This window comes from Electrona antarctica (assembly GCF_951216825.1).
Source record: "Electrona antarctica genome assembly, chromosome: 15".
NCBI lineage: Eukaryota > Metazoa > Chordata > Actinopteri > Myctophiformes > Myctophidae > Electrona > Electrona antarctica.
In genome coordinates this window covers 11,300,462-11,325,626 of record NC_136796.1, presented here as the reverse complement: position 1 = coordinate 11,325,626, position 25,165 = coordinate 11,300,462, and the positions used below count along the sequence as shown (strand labels likewise).

General features: G+C 45.1%; 1 protein-coding gene across 1 annotated transcript in view; it reads left to right on the top strand.

The window, feature by feature from the left end:
• LOC306937918 (focal adhesion kinase 1-like) overlaps positions 1–25,165 on the top strand; it is a gene marked incomplete at its 5' end in the record, with an annotated part of 91,466 nt that overhangs the window by 29,670 nt on the left and 36,631 nt on the right. The window contains 9 exons of the mRNA XM_079521945.1: positions 2,866–3,134; positions 4,461–4,627; positions 7,703–7,790; positions 9,202–9,281; positions 9,628–9,690; positions 14,570–14,624; positions 21,152–21,292; positions 22,636–22,713; positions 24,534–24,641. Coding sequence (XP_079378071.1) covers positions 2,866–3,134; positions 4,461–4,627; positions 7,703–7,790; positions 9,202–9,281; positions 9,628–9,690; positions 14,570–14,624; positions 21,152–21,292; positions 22,636–22,713; positions 24,534–24,641 — 1,049 coding nt within the window. The remainder of the gene's footprint in view (positions 1–2,865; positions 3,135–4,460; positions 4,628–7,702; positions 7,791–9,201; positions 9,282–9,627; positions 9,691–14,569; positions 14,625–21,151; positions 21,293–22,635; positions 22,714–24,533; positions 24,642–25,165) is intronic.

Sequence of the window (25,165 nt, the reverse complement as noted above, 5' to 3'; positions counted from 1 at the left end):
TAACGAATGGGTTCTTGTGTCTAGAGGCTCACCGTGAGGCTGGCCGACCATGATCATAACTAATGGGTTCTTGTGTCTAGAGGCTCACCGTGAGGCTGGCCGACCATGATCATAACTAATGGGTTCTTGTGTCTAGAGGCTCACCGTGAGGCTGGCCGACCATGATCATAACGAATGGGTTTTTGTGTCTAGAGGCTCACCGTGAGGCTGGCCGACCATGATCATAACGAATGGGTTCTTGTGTCTAGAGGCTCACCGTGAGGCTGGCCGACCATGATCATAACTAATGGGTTCTTGTGTCTAGAGGCTCACCGTGAGGCTGGCCGACCATGATCATAACTAATGGGTTCTTGTGTCTAGAGGCTCACCGTGAGGCTGGCCGACCATGATCATAACTAATGGGTTCTTGTGTCTAGAGGCTCACCGTGAGGCTGGCCGACCATGATCATAACTAATGGGTTCTTGTGTCTAGAGGCTCACCGTGAGGCTGGCCGACCATGATCATAACTAATGGGTTCTTGTGTCTAGAGGCTCACCGTGAGGCTGGCCGACCATGATCATAACTAATGGGTTCTTGTGTCTAGAGGCTCACCGTGAGGCTGGCCGACCATGATCATAACTAATGGGTTCTTGTGTCTAGAGGCTCACCGTGAGGCTGGCCGACCATGATCATAACTAATGGGTTCTTGTGTCTAGAGGCTCACCGTGAGGCTGGCCGACCATGATCATAACTAATGGGTTCTTGTGTCTAGAGGCTCACCGTGAGGCTGGCCGACCATGATCATAACTAATGGGTTCTTGTGTCTAGAGGCTCACCGTGAGGCTGGCCGACCATGATCATAACTAATGGGTTCTTGTGTCTAGAGGCTCACCGTGAGGCTGGCCGACCATGATCATAACTAATGGGTTCTTGTGTCTAGAGGCTCACCGTGAGGCTGGCCGACCATGATCATAACTAATGGGTTCTTGTGTCTAGAGGCTCACCGTGAGGCTGGCCGACCATGATCATAACGAATGGGTTCTTGTGTCTAGAGGCTCACCGTGAGGCTGGCCGACCATGATCATAACGAATGGGTTCTTGTGTCTAGAGGCTCACCGTGAGGCTGGCCGACCATGATCATAACTAATGGGTTCTTGTGTCTAGAGGCTCACCGTGAGGCTGGCCGACCATGATCATAACTAATGGGTTCTTGTGTCTAGAGGCTCACCGTGAGGCTGGCCGACCATGATCATAACTAATGGGTTCTTGTGTCTAGAGGCTCACCGTGAGGCTGGCCGACCATGATCATAACTAATGGGTTCTTGTGTCTAGAGGCTCACCGTGAGGCTGGCCGACCATGATCATAACGAATGGGTTCTTGTGTCTAGAGGCTCACCGTGAGGCTGGCCGACCATGATCATAACTAATGGGTTCTTGTGTCTAGAGGCTCACCGTGAGGCTGGCCGACCATGATCATAACTAATGGGTTCTTGTGTCTAGAGGCTCACCGTGAGGCTGGCCGACCATGATCATAACTAATGGGTTCTTGTGTCTAGAGGCTCACCGTGAGGCTGGCCGACCATGATCATAACTAATGGGTTCTTGTGTCTAGAGGCTCACTGTGAGGCTGGCCGACCATGATCATAACTAATGGGTTCTTAGCGTCCATTCTGTTCCATTTGTACACTCTCAGAGTTACAGACCCATAAGGGTCCATTTGGTGCCAAACTATCATTTAGCTGGGGAGCTCCATCAATGACCCCTGGGGGCCCCCGGACCGCACTTTGGGAAGCACTGTCTTAGAGAGAAATAAATGTACCGTAACCACCAGTAAGCGTCCAGGTAATAAAATACTAGCTGTCCTTCAATGTATCATTGTGAGTTTACACAATACAATCACACTACAATACAATAAGCATGAGTGTTAGTTTAACTCTGAGGGTGTAACACAGTGGTTTTCTACCCTTTTCGTATCAAGGTCCATTATTTATTTGGCATTTGAGCCACGGAGCACAAATTGAGGAGATTTAGCCTCTCAGACCCAAAACTAAAGAATATTTTGTTATCGTTGCACAAGATTTTGTCCACAATTCCATGCTGTATTGATGTGGTACCATAGGAGGAGTGACGAACGTTCATCAAAATAACAATTCTTTTACATTCTCTGTGTGGACTAAATTAATGCAGATGTTTAACAATAATTTAACTCTTGAGAGTGTTAAATGAAACCAAATTGGCCCGTAAGAGGTAAAGATCTATAAGGGTCCATTTGGTTACCAACTCTCCATCATTTAGCTGGGGGAACATATGGAACCCCTTCAAGGACCACTGGTTGCAAACCACTGGTGTAACAAATGGAACCAAATGGACCTTATACGGATACATTCAGTTCCATTTGTACACCAAATTGCAATATACTGTACTATGCAGGATTTTAGTGTATGTCCACTAAAGCTGAACAGCCGGATTCCCCTTTTTACTCATTCAGGACGGGAAACCCTTTTGGTGTTTTAAGAATTATGTTATACTTTAGCTATTGAAAAATAGCAGATCTACAAGCTCATAGCACACCGAGTGCCGCGCTACAAGCTTGTAGATCTGCTATTTTTTGAAAAATCGTGAAAATGCGGTGCAAATCTTTTAATGTATATTCTTGAAAGTTTTTAACTCAAGTCTTTGCTTCTGGGGGAGGGGAGGGAACAGCACATTTTCAGATGGGGGTCGGCGGCCAATTACATATATTTTTTGGGGTCCTTCCGTCCTCGACATGAAAATGTTTGAGAACGACTGTTTTTCACTAAACTGTCATGATTTAGAAGGCATTTGTAGAATCGTCCTCAGGTCTAAAACATTGTGTCTCTTCCTCCTCTCTTTGTCCGTGGCAGAATATGACCGACACATAGCGTCCGTGTCAGCAGGGAAGACCATGGCGACGGCAGCGTACCTGGAGCCCAACCTGAACCACGGCCTGCTGGCGGGCGGCGGCGCCAAGTCCCGGCTGAGCGGGGGCGCGTCAGACCGAACCATCGGCGGCAGCGGTGGCGGTGGTGGCTCCGTGGACCGGGTCCTCAAAGTGCTCCACCACTTCGAGTCCAACGCGGAGCAGTGCAGCTGGTCGTCCAACATCCGATATGGAGACGCCACGGACGTTAGGGTAAACAACAATGACCCGACACGTACGCACGCACGCACGCGCACCGATTCAATTGTGTATGTTTTAATGGATTGGCTATTTTTGGCAAATCTATTTATTGTAAAGCGAAAACAGGATGGGGCCTAGTAGTATAGAGCCCTGGGGGACTGAGGTCAGCTATACAGTACTATGAATGGAGGTTAAGAGGAATCGAAGTTTCACTTTTCAGGTCATGGCCTGAAAAGGTTGAGATCCACTGCACCAGTGGTTCCCACTGGTCGGGGGACCCCCAGGGGTCCTTTAGGGAGTTCCAGGGGGTCCCCAGCTAAATGATGGTTAGGAACCAAATGGACCCTTATGAGTCTGTGACTCTGAGAGTGTACAAATGGAACCAAATGGTTCCATTTGTGCACACTCTGATTTAAATTAACATCGATTTTACAATATAAATTGGGGGTCCCAGAGATAGAAATGCCATTAAATTGGGGTCCGTAGACTAATGCATGTCAAACTGGGGGGTCCTTGAAATTAAACGGGTTTGAGAATCTCTGCTAGAGCCATAAAAATCATGCCATATGGCATATCTTTTCAAATGGGGGTCCGTGGGCTAATTAGTGCCAATTTTGGGGGTCCTTGACATGAAAAAGTTTGGGACCCACTGCAGTATGTATGTACTCTCCTTCCATTACTGATGGTATAACACTTAAGCACTGTGTTGGGAGTAATGGAATGTGATGTAGGTGTTGTTTTTCATGTGCTGTGGTGGTGAGTCATGGTGTGGATGCGGGCGTTCAGCCTGTTGCATTTTAAAGGTCCAAGGTCGTAGCTGTCTGCTCCATTATTGACCACTCTGCACACAAAGAGAATATTGTACCAGCACAGATACATAGACCTGCACTCCTGCAGGATATCCTGTGTGTGTGCGTGTTCGTGTGTGTGTGTGCGTGTGTGTGCACGCGTGCGTGCGTGAAGTGTGCGTGCGTGCATGTGTTTTATCATGTCATTTGGGCTTTCCTCTCCTCTCAGTATGTAGGTCAGGCACCCTAGGCTCTTTCACACAACAACACACATGGCTGAGATGGCTCTGTAAGCATCAGTGAATGCATATGTGTGTGTGTGTGTGTTGTATGTGAAGTCTGCCAGCATGTTTTGGCTGGATTGTTGCATTAGTTCACTTGAAGACATGCACAGGCGCACTCGTGCTACACACACACACACACACACACATGCACACGCAAAATGCAAACGCACACGTTGTTGTTGACCTAGTGCAGAGTGCCAAACACTCGCATTAGCACGATGACGTAAGACTGACTGTCAGGTTTGTTGACTCCTCTGTTCCTCCAGGGAATCCTCCACAAGATTCTGGACATCCACAAAGTGCGCTGGACTTCCTGTTTTGGCCTGCGTCTTAGCAACAGCCAATCAGGAGACCAGCACTGGCTCCACCCAGATATGGGAGTGTCCCACGTCAGAGAGAGATATGAACAGACACGGCCACAGGAGGAGTGGAGGTGAGAGAGTGTGTGTGTGTGTGTGTGTGTGTGTGTGTGTGTGTGTGTGTGCGTGTGTGCATGCATGCGTGTGTGTGATCATTTCACGTGTGTAATCAATTCTTCTAAGCTGAACACCTTTTATTGTCATTTAATCTCAGTAACCACCAATCAAAAGTCCAATGCAAATATTACCAGTAAGACGCCCTGAGGGCGAGAAGCGACCTTGCCCTTCACACATCCGCCTGGGTGACGGCAGACCAACATATGGAATGAATTCTGTAATGGCCATATATGGAGCGTGTCTTGAGTGTACAGGGTTTGATGAGGTCAGATCAACATATAGAATGTCAGAAAAGGTCAGCTCCATATATGGAGATCTAAGGGTGGCAGCGGGGGCAGTGTCTTGAGTGTACAGGGTTTGATGAGGGCCCAGGTAGGGCCGGGCCTGTTTAATTTTCGGGCCTGTTGAGAACTGGCTGCCGACACGGCTGCACTAATAACTTTGGGGCGGGCCCGTCTAGAGTTTAAATGGACAGGTATCAGTCAAAAGGGAGACATGGAAGAGGAAGGACGGATGTGGAAGGATCAACATATGGAATATCAGAACAGGTCAGCTCCATATATGGAGATCTAAGAGTTTGAGGTTTGAGGTCAGATGTAGAGTTGCTGGCCGTCTCCATATATGCAAATCTATGTGATGATCCAGTCTTCTCCATGTATGGCTATCCAGGGTTTGATGAGGTCAGTGTCGTGATCTTCATATATGGAACGTGTCACGAGGCGTGACAGACTGACGACCATATATGTTGGCGTAACGGAGTCACTGACAGGTTTTGCAGGATTTCATAGTAATCTGCGACCTACAGTCGCAATTAACCCATTCTGGGGCGGGAACCCCTTTTGGTGTTAGCATTATGTTATGCTTTAGCTATTGAAAAATAGCAGATCTACAAGCTCATACATGCTTGTAGGTCTGCTATTTTTGAAAAACGACTGACATAGAAACATAGCTTTTTCAGAAAACTGTCAGGATGTAGAAGACATTTTTAGAATCTGATCTCAGGTCAAAATGGGTTAATGCCTCAAAATAAGTACAGTACTTAAGTAAATGTACTTTCCGATAACTCTTCATGTGACCACCGCGCTCTGACTTAAGGTGCGTTACTCGTTCAAATCATATCATATAAATAATGGGTCGCACACACCAAGACTGCATTTCAGTAATTTATTCTTGCATTTTGGACAGGAGACAAACGTTCCGGCTATCCAGCCTTCATCAGTGTCACTGAAACGGATAGCCGGAACGTTTGTCTCCTGTCCAAAATGGAAGAATAAATGACTGAAATGCAGTCTTGGTGTGTGCGACCCATTACCGTTATTTATATCTTAGTTACTTTCCACCACTACTTAACCCATTTTGGGCGGGAACCCCTTTTGGTGTTAGCATTATGTTATACTTTAGCTATTGAAAAATAGCAGATCTACAAGCTCATAGCGTGCCACCGAGTGGCGCGCTACGAGCTTGTAGGTCTGCTGTTTTTGAAAAATCGAAGAACGACTGACATAGAAACATAGCTTTTTCAGAAAACTGTCAGGATGTAGAAGACATTTTTTTAATCTGATCTCAAGTCAAAATGGGTTAATAGCTCACCAGTGACGGGAAGGACATGCATACATACACCTTCTGGATTGGTGCTTTAATGTGTTCCACATAATAGTGTGTGAATAGTGTGTGAATAGTGATAATCAGATCAATGCACCAAAGGAATTGAACATATACAGTAGGCGATCATTATTGGATCGCCTACTGTGTCATGCAATGCCAACTAGCTGAGGGGCAAAGACACACCGCTCCACCCACACACAAAACACATTCTGAAGGCAAGATGTTATGTTGTCTCATTTCCCATGTTTCCTTGTTTGTGGTAAAAATGGGCCAACAAATGACTGTGACTGTGACAGAGCATACTAAGTGAAGTGACCATTCTACAGTATATAATAGGATAGATCTATGTAGTTTCTGGTCTGTGTGAATGTCACCTGGGCCTACTTATGGGTCATGATCCACCCATTGAGAACCATCGCTTTAGCCTGGGATGGTTTATTGCTCCATCTGTTTCATTCATGTTTTACGGGTTGTCTTTATATGGTCTGCTGCCAGCCAGACTACACACTGTAAGATGATCCTGATGCTGATTACACACACAAGTGTTGATGGTCGACACTAGTACCACGACTGCTTTTTATTTACTAAACAAGCCATCTTTAGCCTAAATAGTGGGATACAATCCCAGCTGGTTGCTTTGTCTTCGTTCTATTATTATGTAAAAAATAAATACCGCATCTGTATATTTTCCCAGAAGCGTTGGAGAACAATTATCAGACCAGTTTTTCTCTGTTTACATGCACCGACTCCATTGGTGTTCTGAATTTGGTCAAAGCCTATAGTTACTAGGCTTTGACCAAATTCAGAACACCAATTGAGTCTACCAGGCCCTGGTAGTAGTAGATCATGGTCAGCTTAGGCTCTGGGCTGCCAGCTGCTAGGGCTATTGTGTCTAAACTTATATATGGGTAGTGTGTGGACAGGCTTTTGTATGGCGTGGCTGAATTACGTTTGTGCCATGTTGGTGAGGTAGTTTAGATGGTAATGCTTGGGCATATAATGCCTTTACCATGGTGGCTCTGGTGTTAAGGCCATTGTGTGGTGGAGACCTTTTGGACTGTGCACATAAAAGGAACCAGATGCCTGCTTTGTTTGACTGAGTCAACAACTCTCTCTGTCAGTCTGTCTCCCTCATTTTCTCTCTCTCTCTCTCTCTCTCTCTCTCTCTCTCTCTCTCTCTCTCTCTCTCTCTCTCTCTCTCATCCCTCATCTAAGTTGCTGAAAGACAATTTTGCTCTTGCATATCCGTAAGCTATCACCATAACTCTAATTTATAGTCTTAATCACATTAATTAGCATGCAGAAGATGGCTTCCTTCCCAGCAACTCTGTCGATAATTGGTGTGACCTTGCAGCGTCGGCGGCGAGTTCCCGATCCCGGTCTCTTATGATCAGTGTACCGTGTGTGTTTTGTGTCCTCGTGCGTAGGTATGAGCTGAGGATCCGCTATCTTCCAAAGGGCTTCGTACAGCAGTTTACGGAGGACAAACCTACGCTCAACTTCTACTATCAGCAGGTAAGAGTACGCTTCATCTCCGCCTCGGCTTCACTGTCACGTCACACAGGTGTACAAGTGTAAATGAATGGGTTGAAATGGTTGTTCATGCATTGTTTCATCATAAAGTGGTTTTCTGGAAAGGGAAGACGAGTAGAGATTAGAATCATTAGAATCACTTTATTTGTCATTTTCCTATGTACTTGCATACAAAAGAACATGAAATACCGTTTCCCCTCAGTTATTGGCAGTGCAACATGAAACATAGAGCCTATTTAAAAAACACAAGCTAAAAACTAAAACAAAAACAAAAACATGGACAAACATTTAAAAAGAGCCCCAGTATGTATGATGACGTGCAATTCATATGGAAAAGTTAAGAATTACCAACACCACGCACAACCTATAAATAAATAAAGTGGCATGGTGCTATCCTTAAAAACAAAACGTTACCAGCACCGTTTTTTAAAGTGCTGTTGTGCATCAAAAGTACATTTTTTGTCCAGTTCAGTCCAACGCTTCAAAAGTGCATTTTTTGTCCAGTTCAGTCCAACGCTTCATTCAGTTTTGCCGGGGGAGGGGGGGGAGGGGGTGCAGTTTGTTTACGAGCCTCACTGCACTTGGGAAAAAACAGTTTTTCATCCTAGTTGTCCTTGCCCAAATACTCCTGTACCTTTTCCCTGAGAGATAGAAAGGAAGAGCAAGGATTATAGGTCAGGTATAGAAATAATCCTGATGAGTGAAATATATATACTGTATGCTGATCTAGTAGCAGATGCATACAGTATGAGAGGTGCAGGCGTGCAGCAATGAATAGTAACATACGGTACAGAACATAGACCATACAATATACTGTATATAGTATCACGTGCAGGTGAGACATCAAACATACATCACACACACACACACACACACACACACACACACACACACACACACACACACACACACACACACACACACACACACACACACACACACACACACACACACACACACACACACACACACACACACACACACACACACACACACACACTGTCTTTCATGTTCAGCTCTCTGTCAGCACCTGACTGAGAGAGAGAGAAAGCATCCATTATTGATTTTGTGTCTCTGCGTAATATGTCACAATAACGTTTTGCTGCTTAATAAACTCTTTATTGTTGATTCTTTAGAGAAGAGAGAGAGAGATGGGAGTGTTTATTACTTAGAACTGAATATGATTAACACATGGTGTGTGTGTGTGTGTGTGTGTGTGTGTGTGTGTGTGTGTGTGTGTGTGTGTGTGTGTGTGTGTGTGTGTGTGTGTGTGTGTGTGTGTGTGTGTGTGTGTGTGTGTGTGTGTGTGTGTGTGTGTGTGTGTGTGTGTGTGTGTGTGTGTGTGTGTGTGTGTGTGCGTGCGTGCGTGCGTGTTTACGTGTGTGTCCCCCAGGTGAGGAATGACTTTATGACAGAGGTCGGGGAACACGTGGAACAGGATATAGCTCTCAAACTGGGATGTCTGGAGATCAGGTAGGGAACACAGAACAACATGGACTGCATCACCCCCATTTAACCCATTTCGACCTGAGAACGATTCTACAAATGCCTTCTAAATCCTGACTGTTTTCTTGAAAAAGCTATGTTTTTCTATGTCAGTGGTTCTCAAACACTTTCATGTCACTTTTCACGATTTTTCAAAAATAGCAGACCTACAAGCTCGTAGCGCGCCACTCGGTGGTGCGCTATGAGCTTGTAGATCTGCTATTTTTCAATAGCTAAAGCATTACATAATGCAACACCAAAAGGAGATAGCACAGTATTGTCCTGGTGTCATATTCTACACCACACTGATCCCAGGTCTGCTCTGTGATTCCAGGAGGTTCTTCAGAGAGATGAGAGGAAACGCGCTGGAAAAGAAATCAAACTATGAACTACTGGAGTGAGTAATAATACTACACTACTTACCTGTATACTACACTGTCTGCTACACTACTTACCTGTATACTATGAACTACTGGAGTGAGTAATGCTACACTACTTACCTGTATACTACACTGTCTGCTACACTACTTACCTGTATACTACACTGTCTGCTACACTACTTACCTGTATACTACACTGTCTGCTACACTACTTACCTGTATACTACACTGTCTGCTACACTACTTACCTGTATACTACACTGTCTGCTACACTACTTACCTGTATACTACACTGTCTGCTACACTACTTACCTGTATACTACACTGTCTGCTACACTACCTACCTGTATACTACACTGTCTGCTACACTACCTACCTGTATACTACACTGTCTGCTACACTACTTACCTGTATACTACACTGTCTGCTACACTACTTACCTGTATACTACACTGTCTGCTACACTACTTACCTGTATACTACACTGTCTGCTACACTACTTACCTGTATACTACACTGTCTGCTGTACCTTTTACTACCTCCATGACCGCCTCCATGGATATGAGTCACCATCACAAGCTCACAGTATTGCTTCCATTCCACTCTCTCTCTCTCTCTCTCTCTCTCTCTCTCTCTCTCTCTCTCTCTCTCTCTCTCTCTCTCTCTCTAGCATTGTACCCCAGCACAGTGTGAATATGTACTTGTGCTGGGGTTTTGCTTTTAGCTTCATTTTACATTTCCGAAAATGTTTGGGATTTTATTTCATGGTCCCACAACCATAAATGTCATGTAGCAGTAGACCCACTGTCGTACCTGTCCAAGTTGTCACCACTCTGTCCTGCCTGCATACAGAGCATATTACCACTAACCATAGCTTCATATTTCCAAAAAAGAAACATCGATTTAGGGGGTGTTTTGAAATGGAAATTTTGTGTAGACAAAACTACTGGAAGTCTCTTTTGGTACAGCTAAGATTTCTTCCCTGTAGTGTTCATTAATTCATCATTCATTTTTAATGATGCAACTGAGCACTGTACTGCTCTGAACTACTGTACTGTACTGTACTGAGAAATGTTGATGTTGCTGAGGGGAAGAATCTTCATCCAAACGGTCATCCTTCTAGTTCTAGATGTGGTTTTGAATGGGAATGACCTTTGCTTCTACGTGAGCTTGCGGCGGTCTGGGGTCTTGTCCGAGCCACTGTCCGCTCCCCATTCTAATGTCAGTGGAGCATATTGCTGATGAGGCCATAACAAGGTTTCCTCTAATGAGGTCCGATGTTAATGAGCTGCCGTAACCCACTGAGGCTCGCACTCTGCCAATCACCCTAACGAGCTCTCCAATTACTCTGGAGACCCTCTGTTTCTCTCCCCCCCCCCCCCCCCCCCCTCTCTCTCTCTCTCTCTCTCTCCGTCTGTCTGTTGAATTGAACATGATGGTGTGTCATGTCTCTCTCTCTCCCTCTCTGTGTGTGTGTGTGTGTGTGTGTGTGTGTGTGTGTGTGTGTGTGTGTGTGTGTGTGTGTGTGTTGAATGGAACATGGTTTGTGTGTCATGTCTATCTCTCTCTCTCTCTCTCTCTCTCTCTCTCTCTCTTTCTGTTGAATGGAACGTTATGTTGTGTCATGCATATTTTAGACAAAGAGTGAGGGAAGAGAGTGCTCTGTTGGAGGCTTATATAGACTTTCAAAGCCCCGTGTCTTTGTGTTTTACCAACGCTATGGTAGTACTTAGTATGATGGTCGTTGCTTTTAACAATGAAAGTTTCCCTCTTCTTAAGACATAATGGTACCGGCGCAGAAGAAAGTTAGCCCACTTTTAAGGACAGTCCAAACAGCAGCATATATTCGGTGCCAATTCAACGTCTGTTTAGTATGATATTCTGTGATTACAAACACAACACAAACACACTCTGATCATGTAAACACTGGTACTGTAACAACAAGAAAAAAACAGTGTTTTTGAATGCCATTTGACCCAGGACTGTCATTGAGACTGAGATGATTGAGGATGTAAGCTGGGAACCATGGGACCCTTCTATCTCTCTCTCTTTCTCTTTCTCTTTCTCTTTCTCTTTCTCTCTCTCTCTCTCTCTCTCTCTCTCTCTCTCTCTCTCTCTCTTTCTCTCTCTCTCTCTCTCTCTCTCTTTCATTCTGCCGCACTACGTGTCTTTTGTCCAGGGGCGAGGGAGAGTCTATAACTAGCATCCTGTTTAAGGCCTAGCCTTTCTACGTTCTACTATGTCCCTCTTTCTATTCGGCAATGCACTATCGCCAGTACGGTCGTACCACATTCTCAGTCTGTCTCTCTGTAACCCCTTTTACACACCCTGCTCCAGGTGGGAATTATTCCGCCTCACTATTAAAGGTGCAGCCACGTAATGTTCTTTTAACCCATTTTGACCTGAGATCAGATTCTAAAAATATCTTCTACATCCTGACAGTTTTCTGAAAAAGCTATGTTTCTATGTCAGTCGTTCTTCGATTTAAAGAAAATAGCAGACCTACAAGCTTGTAGATCTGCTATTTTTCAATAGCTAAAGCATAACATGATGCTAACACCAAAAGGGGTTCCCGCCCAAAATGGGTTAAATATCAATCACAACCGCCTACTAGTGTCAACTGTCAAGACAGACGTGGTATATTCTGAGCTTTTATTTTGTGCAGAAATGGGCACGACCTGAGTCAGTCCTGAACTTAAAATATTCTTCCATCAGGGGTCATCTGCCACAGCGGATCATCTGTTTTCTATCTGCTTCTGTTCTCTGCATGTCCTCTCTCACGTCATCCACAATCCTCCTCTTTGGCCTTCCTCTTCTCCTCTTGCCTGGCAGCTACATCTTCAGCAACCTTTTCCAAATCCTCTTATCCCTCATCTGCACATCCCCAAACCATCTCAAACTCGCCTCTCTTGTTTTCCCCCTCAACCTTCTAACCTGGGCTGATCCTCTATAAATGTCACTCCTAATGAGAATCGTAGCATCCTCAATTCCACCACCTCCAGTTCCGACCTCCTGTCTTTCCGTCAGTGCCGCGCAGCTTGACTGGTCTCACTACCGTCTTATACATCTTACCTCGCACAGCGTGACTGGTCTCACTACCGTCTTATACATCTTACCTCGCAGCGTGACCGGTCTCACTATCGTCTTATACATCTTACCTCACAGCGTGACTGGTCTCACTACCGTCTTATACATCTTACCTCACAGCGTGACCGGTCTCACTACCGTCTTATACATCTTACCTCACAGCGTGACCGGTCTCACTACCGTCTTATACATCTTACCTCACAGCGTGACCGGTCTCACTACCGTCTTATACATCTTACCTCACAGCGTGACCGGTCTCACTACCGTCTTATACATCTTACCTCACAGCGTGACTGGTCTCACTACCGTCTTATACATCTTACCTCACAGCGTGACCGGTCTCACTACCGTCTTATACATCTTACCTCGCACACAGCGTGACTGGTCTCACTACCGTCTTATACATCTTACCTCACAGCGTGACTGGTCTCACTACCGTCTTATACATCTTACCTCACAGCGTGACTGGTCTCACTACCGTCTTATACATCTTACCTCACAGCGTGACCGGTCTCACTACCGTCTTATACATCTTACCTCGCACACAGCGTGACTGGTCTCACTACCGTCTTATACATCTTACCTCGCACACTTGCAGGTACCCTTCTGACACAAATCCCTTCTCGACACTTTACCCCATCCGTTCCATGATCCTGCCTGCACTCTCTTTTTCACCTCTCTTCCACACTCCCCATTACTTTAGATAGCTGAACCCAGCTATTTAAAATCCTTCACCTTCGCCAACTCCTACCCCCTTAGATAGCACTTTTTAGACTTAGATAGCATTTGAAACAGACTTATAGCATGTCATGTAGACAGCACAATAATTGCATTGTATGTAGTCATAGCACATCATAGTACATATGTATAGCATAGTATAGTATATATGTATAGTTAATATGTATAGTGTCATTATATAGATATGTTCTAGTTACGTTCTTAGCTTACGCATGTTTCTTGATAAATGCATTTTATATATGTGATGTATTCCCATACTTTTGTTCTTGCCTAATGTAAATCGCTCTGGATTAAGAGCGTCTGCTAAATGCCTAAATTGTAAATTGTAAATTGTAACTCTACTCCTTGCATCCTCACCGTCTTACTCCTGCTGACTTTCACTCCTCTTATCTCCATGGCATGCTTCCACCTTTCCAGACATCATACTGTACAACAGATTACAATCAATTGTCCTAGATAGATAGGCCTAGGCCCTAGACACAATAAACAATGTTTAAATCTTAAATCTGGAGTCTGTATTTTGTAAAAAATAGAAAATGTGTAGGCGATGCCGACAACACTCAGGCTGTAGTGTTACACTTCACGCCTATGATTCTGGACCACCAGCATGCAGCATAAACACAGCATTACACCAGATTTGTTACAGCAATATTTCGGCATCTCTGTATAAAATGGACTTGCATCTCTCTGACTGCCTCACATCTGCTGCTCTCTCTAAAGTCAATCCATTGTCAGAAGGGGCAGAAATTCCGGAAAAATGCTGTGCTCTGATTAGATACAGACAGAAATCCTTTTCTCTTCTCTTCTCTCTCGTGTGTGTGTGTGTGTGTGTGTGTGTGTGTGTGTGTGTGTGTGTGTGTGTGTGTGTGTGTGTGTGTGTGTGTGTGTGTGTGTGTGTGTGTGTGTGTGTGTGTGTGTGTGTGTGTGTGTGTGTGTGTGTGTGTGTGTGTGTGTGTGTGTGTGTTGTTTGAGATAGTACGATGTTTGAACAATTAACATACTTCTCCATCATTATGCTGTTGTAAACACTGACCTCCCTTTCCCTCCCCCTTTGTCCTCTCTCTCTTCCAGGAAAGATGTTGGCTTGAGGCGTTTCTTTCCCAAGAACCTGTTGGACTCAGTCAAGGTGAGAACAATGTCATTATTTGAGAGTGACACACAAATAGTGGTGAGACACCACAGCAAAAACTACAAAACGTCTGACGGCTTTTTGGATGACATTTGCATCTGTGTCCCGATTTTTTTAACCAAAGACCTTGTAGCGTTTTGGAATAGGGTTACTTGTCAAAACATTGATAATTAGCGGTCTAGGACTCTCCTAAAACATGGCCAGCATCGGACCATAGACCAGAATTCAGCATGTCTTCTATGGAAGCGTATGCACAGAAAATAGGATATCTCCAAGCTTACAACACATCGCCATGATGCGACGTGTTGTAAGCTTCTAGATAGCCTATTTTCGGTTATCCGTTGTTTTAAGATTAAAGAGTATTTTGAATGAAAATTATGTAACACGGGACTAATGTGTCCTAAACGCATTTTAGGACTTGGCCTTTTCAGTCGTAGGATTTAGTTTTGCTTTAACCCATTTTGGGCGGGAACCCCTTTTGGTGTTAGCATTATGTTATGCTTTAGCTATTGAAAAATAGCAGATCTACAAGCTCATAGCGCGCCACCGAGTGGCGCGCTACGAGCTTGTAGGTCTGCTATTTTTGAAAAATCGTGAAAATATTTATTTCAGAAAACTGGAGGATTTAGAAGATTTTTTTTTAATTTCGACGTCAGGCCTAAATGGGTTAATCCATGTGGAGTACTGTAGCTCCCACAGTGCTGACAGTGGCTCCGCTGAGCAGCTCACGGATGTGAATGTGTTCATCTGTACGAGTGCTGCTGCTTTCACAAGTGGTTAGTGTCGGCGGCTGAACTTTCCCCGGCTCATGGAGAAAGACTGGTCCCTGTGTCGTTTGAAAGGAGATTCTTTTTCCTAATATGCTAAACAGCATACTGGGATAGACTGGGTTATGTTGAGCTTATTCAATGTGGTGTACTTGTTATCAAAGAGCTAACATATGTGTGTGTGTGTGTGTGTGTGTGTGTGTGTGTGCGCGCGTGTGTGTGATTTCATTATGGATGAGCGTGTGTGATTGTGATTGACCAACAGTGTCTATGACAGTGATGCATTTATGGCACGTGTGTGTGTGTTGTGTGGGTTTTTCTTGTGTGCACGCACAAGTGTGTGTATGTGTGTGTGAATGAGGTGCTCAGTGAACTGAAAAGGTCTTGGTGTCAGCAGGCGGGCTGACAGATGTTCGGCGTAGCTAGACTCTTGGGTGTGTGTGTGTGTGTGTGTGTGTGTGTGTGTGTGTGTGTGTGTGTGTGTGTGTGTGTGTGTGAGAGAGTGAAAGAGAGAGACCCTAAGGTCAGATTTAAACCCATTTCCCCAACATGGAGCAGAGAGGGGGAGGGGTCCCTCTGTTAAGCCCCATTGACTCCGTTCACCACCCTCGTCATTCTTTCTCCACTCTTCCTCTCCTCTCCTCTCCTCTCCTCTCCTCTCCTCTCCTCTCCTCTCCTCTCCTCTCCTCTCCTCTCCTCTCCTCTCCTCTCCTCTCCCCTCCCCTCCCCTCTCCATCCTCTCCTCTCCTCTCCTCTCCTCTCCTCTCCTCTCCTCTCCTCTCCTCTCCTCTCCTCTCCTCTCCTCTCCTCCCCCCTCCTCTGCTCTGCTCTGCTCTGCTCTCTCTGAACATGACATGGATAACTTGTTCACCTGATATGTATTCAACAGCCCCACGCACACACATGCAGTTTGCACACACATTGTGCGGTTGTGTACACTTGTTCCTAAACCACAGTTATGTCTATGCAGAACCATCTGCTCATCGGTGCGTGCGTGCGTGTGTGCGTGCACGCGTGTGTTAGTGTGGCTGTGGTACAGTTCTGTGTATGTTACATATGTTGTTCATAGTATGTGTATTGGGAAATAAGTCAACCCTTTCATCACTTGTGTGTGTGTGTGTGTGTGTGTGTGTGTGTGTGTGTGTGTGTGTGTGTGTGTGTGTGTGTGTGTGTGTGTGTGTGTGTGTGTGTGTGTGTGTGTGTGTGTGTGTGTGTGTGTGTGTGTGTGTGTGTGTGTGTGTGTGTGTGTGTGTGTGGGCGGGCGCAAAGTGTGTGTGTGTGTGTGAGTGTGAGTGAGAGAGCAGCTGTCATTTACGTCTGTTGGGTTTGATGACGGAGTGTGGTGCCCAGTTAATGGTATTATTCCCTCTCAATGGACTCTGCTGCTCGCACACACACACGCACACACACACACGCACGCACACAGACCTGAGAGCAGATGGCGGCGGTAGTAAACGGTGATTGATGAGTGTTGCGTTGAAAGCATCATGACCGTGGGTTCATATTGACAGGCTTGGGGCAGCAGGTTTAGTGAAATGGGAGCGTAAGTTGTTTTATTGACCTGAGCTGCAGCCATGCTTCATATAAGCGGTGGACCAGGGGCCTGCTGTTCTCCCAGCGCTGGACCAACAACAGGCTCAAGGCTCAAGCACTGATTGCCATCAATGAACGAGGACAGGCAGTCAGATACTAAGAGCATTAATACGTGCCACTATCTGACATGTACATTGACACTCCCTTGTCATTACGGGACACCACAGTGATAATAGCCGCTGCATTATCATGTGGTTTGGTCATTCCGTCATTTGGGGGGGACAGTCCACTATAACTAAACTATTCGCATGCTTTAATGGTTTGTTCAAACACATCTTCCTCTGTTTTCTAGACTAGAGCAGTTACATCACTTTGAAAACAAATACTAAAAAAAACTAATACCTTTCCTTTTACTTCTTAAAAACTGTGTTTTTATGTTTGAAAAACTGTGTTTTTAAGAAGTGTAATTTTGATTGGTGTCTTTTCTATTGCACATATCAACTTTAAAGAGAGAACCCATATATATATATATATTCTTTTTTTTTTTTTTTGCTATTTGTTTCACCATATGCATTTTGGAAGGTTGTGCCATTTGGTAGACCTTACAGCGAAATTCACGTTATTCTGGTAGGCCAGAGCGGTACGCGGTGCATGTCGCTATGGTTGGCATGGCGATGGAGAGGGAGATAGCCGCTAGTGGGACTTCCTACCAGGAAGGGTGGACACTCCAAGTCTGACATTATCCGTGCGTGCGTGTGTGCGTGCGTGCGTGCGTGCGTGCGTGCGTGCGTGTGTGCGTGCGTGCATGCGATGGAATTCTAGGAATTAAACAATGATCCTATCGAGAGAACACACATACATGCATGAACACACATACATGCATGAACACACATACATACACATACATGCATGAACACACATACATACACACACATGCATGAACACACACCACTCTTTTCCTCTTCCCCCATCATATCCACTGTTATCCATAATCCTCTCGTATCAGTGACATCTCTTCAGACTACTGTCTCACACATGATCCTGAGCTATATATACATATACAATACAGATTACTAGAGACACTCTAATAATCCATAATAGTGCAGCGGTCTGGCTTAGAATATCCTGCAGGAGGATTAAGGTCACAATGCAACAGGCACTGTAAATAAGCTATTTTAACAGTTGATTGTCTAATAACATTTACTTATAATAATAATACCACATCCTACCACCTCCTCACCTCATTGATATATATCTGGCCGATATATATTGAACCCTAACGGGTCCATTTGGTTCCATTTGTACACTCTCAGTGTTAAATTAACATTAATTTTACAATATAGAGACAGTCCCAGAGATAGAAATGCCATTAAATGGGTGTCAAACTGGGAGTCCTTGAAATTAAACGGGTTGAGAATCACTGCTAGAGGCGTACAAATCTTCTCGTATGGGGGTCCCTGGCATATCTTTTCATATGGGGGACCGCGGGCTAATTAGTGTCAATTTGGGGGCAGCCTGACGCAGAGAAAAAAAAGAATCAAAGGAATCAATCTACAAGCTCACAACGTGTCGCAGTGTGATGCATTGTGAGCTTGTAGATCGGCTGTTCTCGGCATGCGACACTGGCGCGCAACTACAGTATGTACACATTATTGAGTCAGTCACAAAGTCTGAATGAGTCTTTTGCTAGTAGTACTAGTGGTGAACTACTGAATGCTAGGTCGGATTTCTGATTTTTGAATCAAATCAGAAATCCAACCTAGCATTCAGTAGTTCACCACTAGTACTACTTCACCACAGTGAGTGGTGCAACCACTCCCTTACGGAGCTATGTGTGTGGGTGGCTGGCTGGGTGGCTGGGTGGGTAGGTGCGTCTGAGCACGACAACAGCATGGTTGTTTTTCACCACCTGTGTGCAACCTAACACACACACAAACACACACGCACATATTAACTGTATATATGGTGATTTCGGGTGTGCCAGTACAGTACAGTACAGTACAGTAGAGGGTACAGTAGAGGGACCCCCAGACGGTAACTCTGTCATTTCTCAACCGTTTCGGACGCGGGGCGGCTCGCCGGAATCGGGCTGGCACCCTGGGTGCGTTCCTGTGGGTCTGGAACTCCCCCCCCCACACCCCTACACTGAGTTGCACCACTGACTTCACATATTTTTTCCCCCAACATGCACATGCACTTCTAGCATTCTGCAATAAAGGCCTTGCTATATGTGCTTGTCTTAAGCCCTATGAAGCCCTCAAATGGCAGCTGTTCACTCACTGAGCATATCATGGTACAGTATTCAATTCATTCTGCTCTACTTAATGTTTCTGTATGTCAAGGACTTCAAAGGTATAACAGTAGAGAGGATTACACATGACAGGAGTGTGTGTGTGTGTGTGTGTGTGTGTGTGTGTGTGTGTGTGTGTGTGTGTGTGTGTGTGTGTGTGTGTGTGTGTGTGTGTGTGTGTGTGTGTGTGTGTGTGTGTGTGTGTGTGTGTGTGTGTGTGTGTGTGTGTGTGTGTGTGTGTGTGTGCGCGCGCGTGCGTGCGTGCTTTCGTTGCTTGCGTGCGTGCGTGCGTGCGTGCGTGCGTGCCCCTGCGTGATATGAAGGATATGAGGTATTCAAATGGCAGGGTAGTCATTCGTAAAAACACAAATAATATCATAACTGCCCTAAACAAACATTAAAGTCCATAGTCTTGGCTGGCCTATGAAGTAATTTCTGAAATACATAATTGGAGGGGTTTAGCGCCCCTCAAAAATCAGGACCCCACTTGTGACTTCATGTGGCAGCGAAGTCTATGGACTTTTGGTGTTTGCTTTAAGCAGTGACGTGATGTGGCAGCCCACAGTGAGCGCCCCTCACTTCACAGACCATCATCTGCCAGCTGTGTGATAGTCTTGCGTGGCCAGACTATTTGTTGCTGCTTAGCAGAAATTGACATTAAAAAGTTAAATGTAAAGATATTTTAAAAATTATATTTTCGTGAACGGAAATATGCCAGCTTCCTTGGTGTAGTTCCAAACTATATAAACGCATCGTGGAATAGTTGTCTGGCTATGCGAGACTATAGCTGTGTGATGACACAATGCACTGTACGTACTGTAGATGCTGTCAGCCAACGTGTCACTCTGGTGTTAGGAGTCACATGGCATTAAATGCCATGACTGTGAGTAGAGCAGCATCAATTGGACTGCAGATTGTCACAGCATGTGTCCTTTGACATGACGTAATAAGTAGTGACATCCCTTGAGTGTAAATGAGTGGGGGCACAGACTCTTTTGATGTGTTAATTTTTAATTGAGTGCTAAGCATGTCTTTAGTTAAGAGGTGTTATTGATCCTGAAATGAAGTGCTGAAATCAATTGCATTGGAACCACGGTGGCCCGGCCAGTCAATAAATCAATCGATATCCTTTCTTCATACGGGACTCAGGAGCTCTCTGTCTTTCCCTCTTGTACCATTTTGCTCCGTTTTCACAACAGTATATTGTATCTTACCCATATCAGTATCACACACTCTCACGCCTTCTCATCTGTCTATACTCATGGCTTCAGCTGTAGTTTGTTTTTAAATATTATTATTGTAGATCAGGGCTATCCTCTTTTGTTTTTTTTCTCTGACAGTGCAGCAGATAATATGCATTTAACTTTAAATTGTGAAAAATACTCTCCTGTGGGAAACACTGTATACATTGCTCCAATAATATATAATTATTATATATAATGTACATCATTCCTCATCTAAAAAACCTTTAACGCTGAGCTATCAGTGTATTCAGGGTTCTTCTTTGTTTAACATCAATTCTCTATTACCTGAAATAATTGTTTTAATCCATTTTCGGAGGGAATCCCTTTTGGTGTTTTAAGCATTATGTTATACTTTAGCTATTGAAAAATAGCAGATCTACAAGCTCGAACTTGTAGGTCTGCTATTTTTGAAAAATCCTGAAAATGTGCCTCAAATCTTTGAATATTCTTTCAGAGTTTCAGTTTTTAACTCAAATCTTTGCTTCTAGGGAGGTCCCTGGAACAACATATTTTCAGATGTGGGTCGGAGGCATATTATATATAATTTTTGGGGTCCTTGGTTTTTCAGAAAAAAATACATTTTAAAAAGGCATTTTTTTAATTTCGACGTCAGGCCTAAATGGGTTAATCAACTGTTTCCTACATTTGAACCATCACTTTTTCCCCTCCCTCTCTCTCCATTCATTCCAGGCCAAAAACCTCCGCAAGCTGATCCAGGGGACGTTCAAGCAGGTGGCCAACCTGAACGACGAGCAGAGCATCTTAAAGTTCCTGGAGATCCTCGGGCCGGTGTACCGATACGACAAGGAGTGCTTCAAGTGTGCCCTGGGGGTATGTTTCCTTCCACAGCGCCTCCTTCCTTCCTTCTCTCCCTGCTGTCTCTGTGAAACTCTGATCAGTGCCCTGGGGGTACGTTTCCTTCCACAGTCCTTCCCTGCTGTCTCTGTGAAACTCTGATCCGTGCCCTGGGGGTATGTTTCCTCACTCCTCAGCGCTTCCTTCCCTGCCCTCTGTGTAAACTCTGATTGCCTGGTTGCTCCCTGTGTTAGCCTGACCCCTACTGGTAGGATTGAGGTACTGCCTGAAACCTTGGAACGATAAGATCCAGATGAGATCAAACTGTATATTGATCCCTGGCTACAACAGGCAGGCGTGGCTAAATCTGACAACGGGGCTTTGCTGCTTATCAGCTCAATATTCTCACGGACGGATGCTGACAGTGACTTAACCCATTTTGACCTGAGATCAGACTCTAAAAATGTCTTCTACATCCTGACAGTTTTCTGAAAAAGCTGTTTCTATGTCAGTTGTTCTTCGATTTTTCAAAAATAGCAGACCTACAAGCTCGTAGCGCGCCACTCGGTGGCGCGCTATGAGCTTGTAGATCTGCTATTTTTCAATAGCTAAAGCACAACATAATGCTAACACCAAAAGGGGTTCCCGCCCAGAATGGGTTAATGAATAAATAAATAAATACATATGGATTTCACTCTTTTTTCTCCAACTCCACTTCCTTCATTGTCCTCTTTCCCCTACAATGTCTCCCTCGTCCTTTCCTTCACCTCATTATTCTATCGAATCTCTCTGTGTCTGTCTCTCTGTGTCTGTCTCTCTGTGTCTGTCTCTCTGTGTCTGTCTCTCTGTGTCTGTCTCTCTGTGTCTGTCTCTCTGTGTCTGTCTCTCTGTGTCTGTCTCTCTGTGTCTGTCTCTCTGTGTCTGTCTCTCTGTCTCTCTCTCTCACCCTCTTACTCATGCTCTCCTTTCTCTGTCTTTCTAGAAGCGCTCAAACTTTCTCCTTTCCCTCCTTGATCTCCTTACCTCCCTCCCCCCTCTCTCTCTTCTTCCCTTTCTTGTTTTATTCAGCTATTAGTGTAGATTTTCGTCTTACACAAACATTAAATTCCCATTGGCAATGAATGGAGAACTTACGTCGTATGTGTCTGAGCAAATCGGCTATTTTCGTCCTACACAAAAATTTAATTCCCATTGAAAATTAATGGAGAATTTACGTCATAATGTGTCTGAGCAAATCGGCTTGGTGTCTATTTTCGTCCACAAAGACGAATGCACAGAAATGAATTTCACCCACCTTTTTCAAACTGTGATATGACAATAACGTTGATTCTGATTCTAATTCTCATGAGGTGACATGACTCTCCATCTACCTCCAACAGTCTAGCTGGGTGATCCAGGTGGAGTTGGCCATCGGACCAGAGGATGGAATCAGCTACCTCACAGACAAAGGGTCCACGGTAAGACCCCATGCACCGACACATCCATCATCAGACACACCAGGGTTTATCATCCACCAACAACACATCCACCATCAGACACACCAGGGTTTATCATGCACCGACACATCCACCATCAGACACACCAGGGTTTATCATGCACCGACACATCCATCATCAGACACACCAGGGTTTATCATGCACCGACACATCCACCATCAGACACACCAGGGTTTATCATGCACCGACACATCCATCATCAGACACACCAGGGTTTATCATGCACCGACACATCCACCATCAGACACACCAGGGTTTATCATGCACCGACACATCCACCATCAGACACACCAGGGTTTATCATGCACCGACACATCCACCATCAGACACACCAGGGTTTATCATGCACCGACACATCCATCATCAGACACACCAGGGTTTATCATGCACCGACACATCCATCATCAGACACACCAGGGTTTATCATCCACCAACACATCCACCAGACACACCAGGGTTTATCATGCACCGACACATCCATCATCAGACACACCAGGGTTTATCATCCACCAACACATCCACCAGACACACCAGGGTTTATCATGCACCAACACATCCATCATCAGACACACCAGGGTTTATCATCCACCAACACATCCACCAGACACACCAGGGTTTATCATGCACCAACACATCCACCAGACACACCAGGGTTTATCATAGGTGGCGAGCAGATGGGGGGGAAATGATACTGACCCCTTTTACCGTGGCATCCGTATTTTGGAGATGTCATTATAGACAACACACAAGCGAAGACGGCAGATCTACAAGCTCACAACGCGTACCTGGTTCGATTCCTCCATGGTGGTCTGGCACTCCAACCAAGTGACCAACACAAGCCAGCAGGGGCTTGCCCGGCTTGTGTCCTGGTTGCTGCGCTAGCAATTCATTGTTTGGTGTAGATGAATGTTCAATGGGGAGGGGGACATTCACTCCCACTTCATAATGTTTAGAATATGAATGTTCAATGGGGAGGGGGACATTCACTCCCACTTCACTCCCACTCCCACTTCATAATGATATTCCTAGAAGTAAAGGCATATCATGTTTTGTGTTGTTCTATGAGAGTTATAATGTTGATTGATTGATTGACCAGCAATCAATCAATCAACACATCACGATTACAAGCATAACAGTGAGCTGAAACTCTTTGGCTTTCACGTTTACAGCTCAAGTAGCAAAAGAAAAGAATTCCAGGCAAAGATTTCAATGTCTGTCTCAAGAGGATTTAGTCCTGAAAAAAGCATTCCTCTGTTGATTCTCCTTTAAACTGCATTGTTAAACTGTATTGTTCAGAGTTCTCATTTCAGTAAAACGAGACATACATGACAGCTGGATCCTGAGTTGTGTGATTAGAAAAGTATAAATGCAACAAATACAACAACATGGAGAGTTATGCATTACTGTATATACATTTTCAGGTCGCTTAGCCCAGCGATGTGATTTAACATGGAACATTATGGATGCCTTCCACGAGCACGGAGCACCCCGGGTTCGGTCCATTTCAAGGCCACTGGTTCTCGATGTGGGGTCAAGGTCCTTGAGGCGGTTCCAGGTGGTCCCCAGCTAAATGAAGAACAGTTTAACATTTTATGCCCTAATTTATTCTTGAGCGGTTTGATTATAGCTGACCTATAAGCTCACAACAACGTGTTGCGATACGATGTGTTCATTTGTGAGCTTGTAGATCTGAACTCCAGTGAACTTGGGTGTCCTTGACAAGAAAATGTTACTGAATGCTCTATTGTGTGTCTCTTTCTCTATCCTCTCTGTGGCTCCAGCCGACCCACCTAGCTAACTTCACACAGGTCCAGTCCATTCAGTATTCTGCTATGGAGGAGAAGGACAGGAAAGCCATGCTGCAGCTCAACGTAGCAGGGGCTGCAGAGGTAACAGCCATGCCTTATTTGCAGATTTCATCCTCTGTTGTGTGACCGTGTCTTGCACCCGAAAATTGCAGTTGTACAAGCTCACAATGCATTGCCACCTCAATGTGTTGGGCGCTTGCAGCCACCTCAATGTGTTGGGCGCTTGCAGCCACCTCAATGTGTTGGGCGCTTGCAGCCACCTCAATGTGTTGGGCGCTTGCAGCCACCTCAATGTGTTGGGCGCTTGCAGCCACCTCAATGTGTTGGGCGCTTGCAGCAATGTGTTGGGCGCTTGCAGCAACATGCCACCTCAATGTGTTGGGCGCTTGCAGCAACACTGTACAACCACCTCAATGTGTTGGGCGCTTGCAGCAACACTGTACAACCACCTCAATGTGTTGGGCGCTTGCAGCAACACTGTACAACCACCTCAATGTGTTGGGCGCTTGCAGCCACCTCAATGTGTTGGGCGCATGCAGCAACATGCCACCTCAATGTGTTGGGCGCTTGCAGCAACATGCCACCTCAATGTGTTGGGCGCTTGC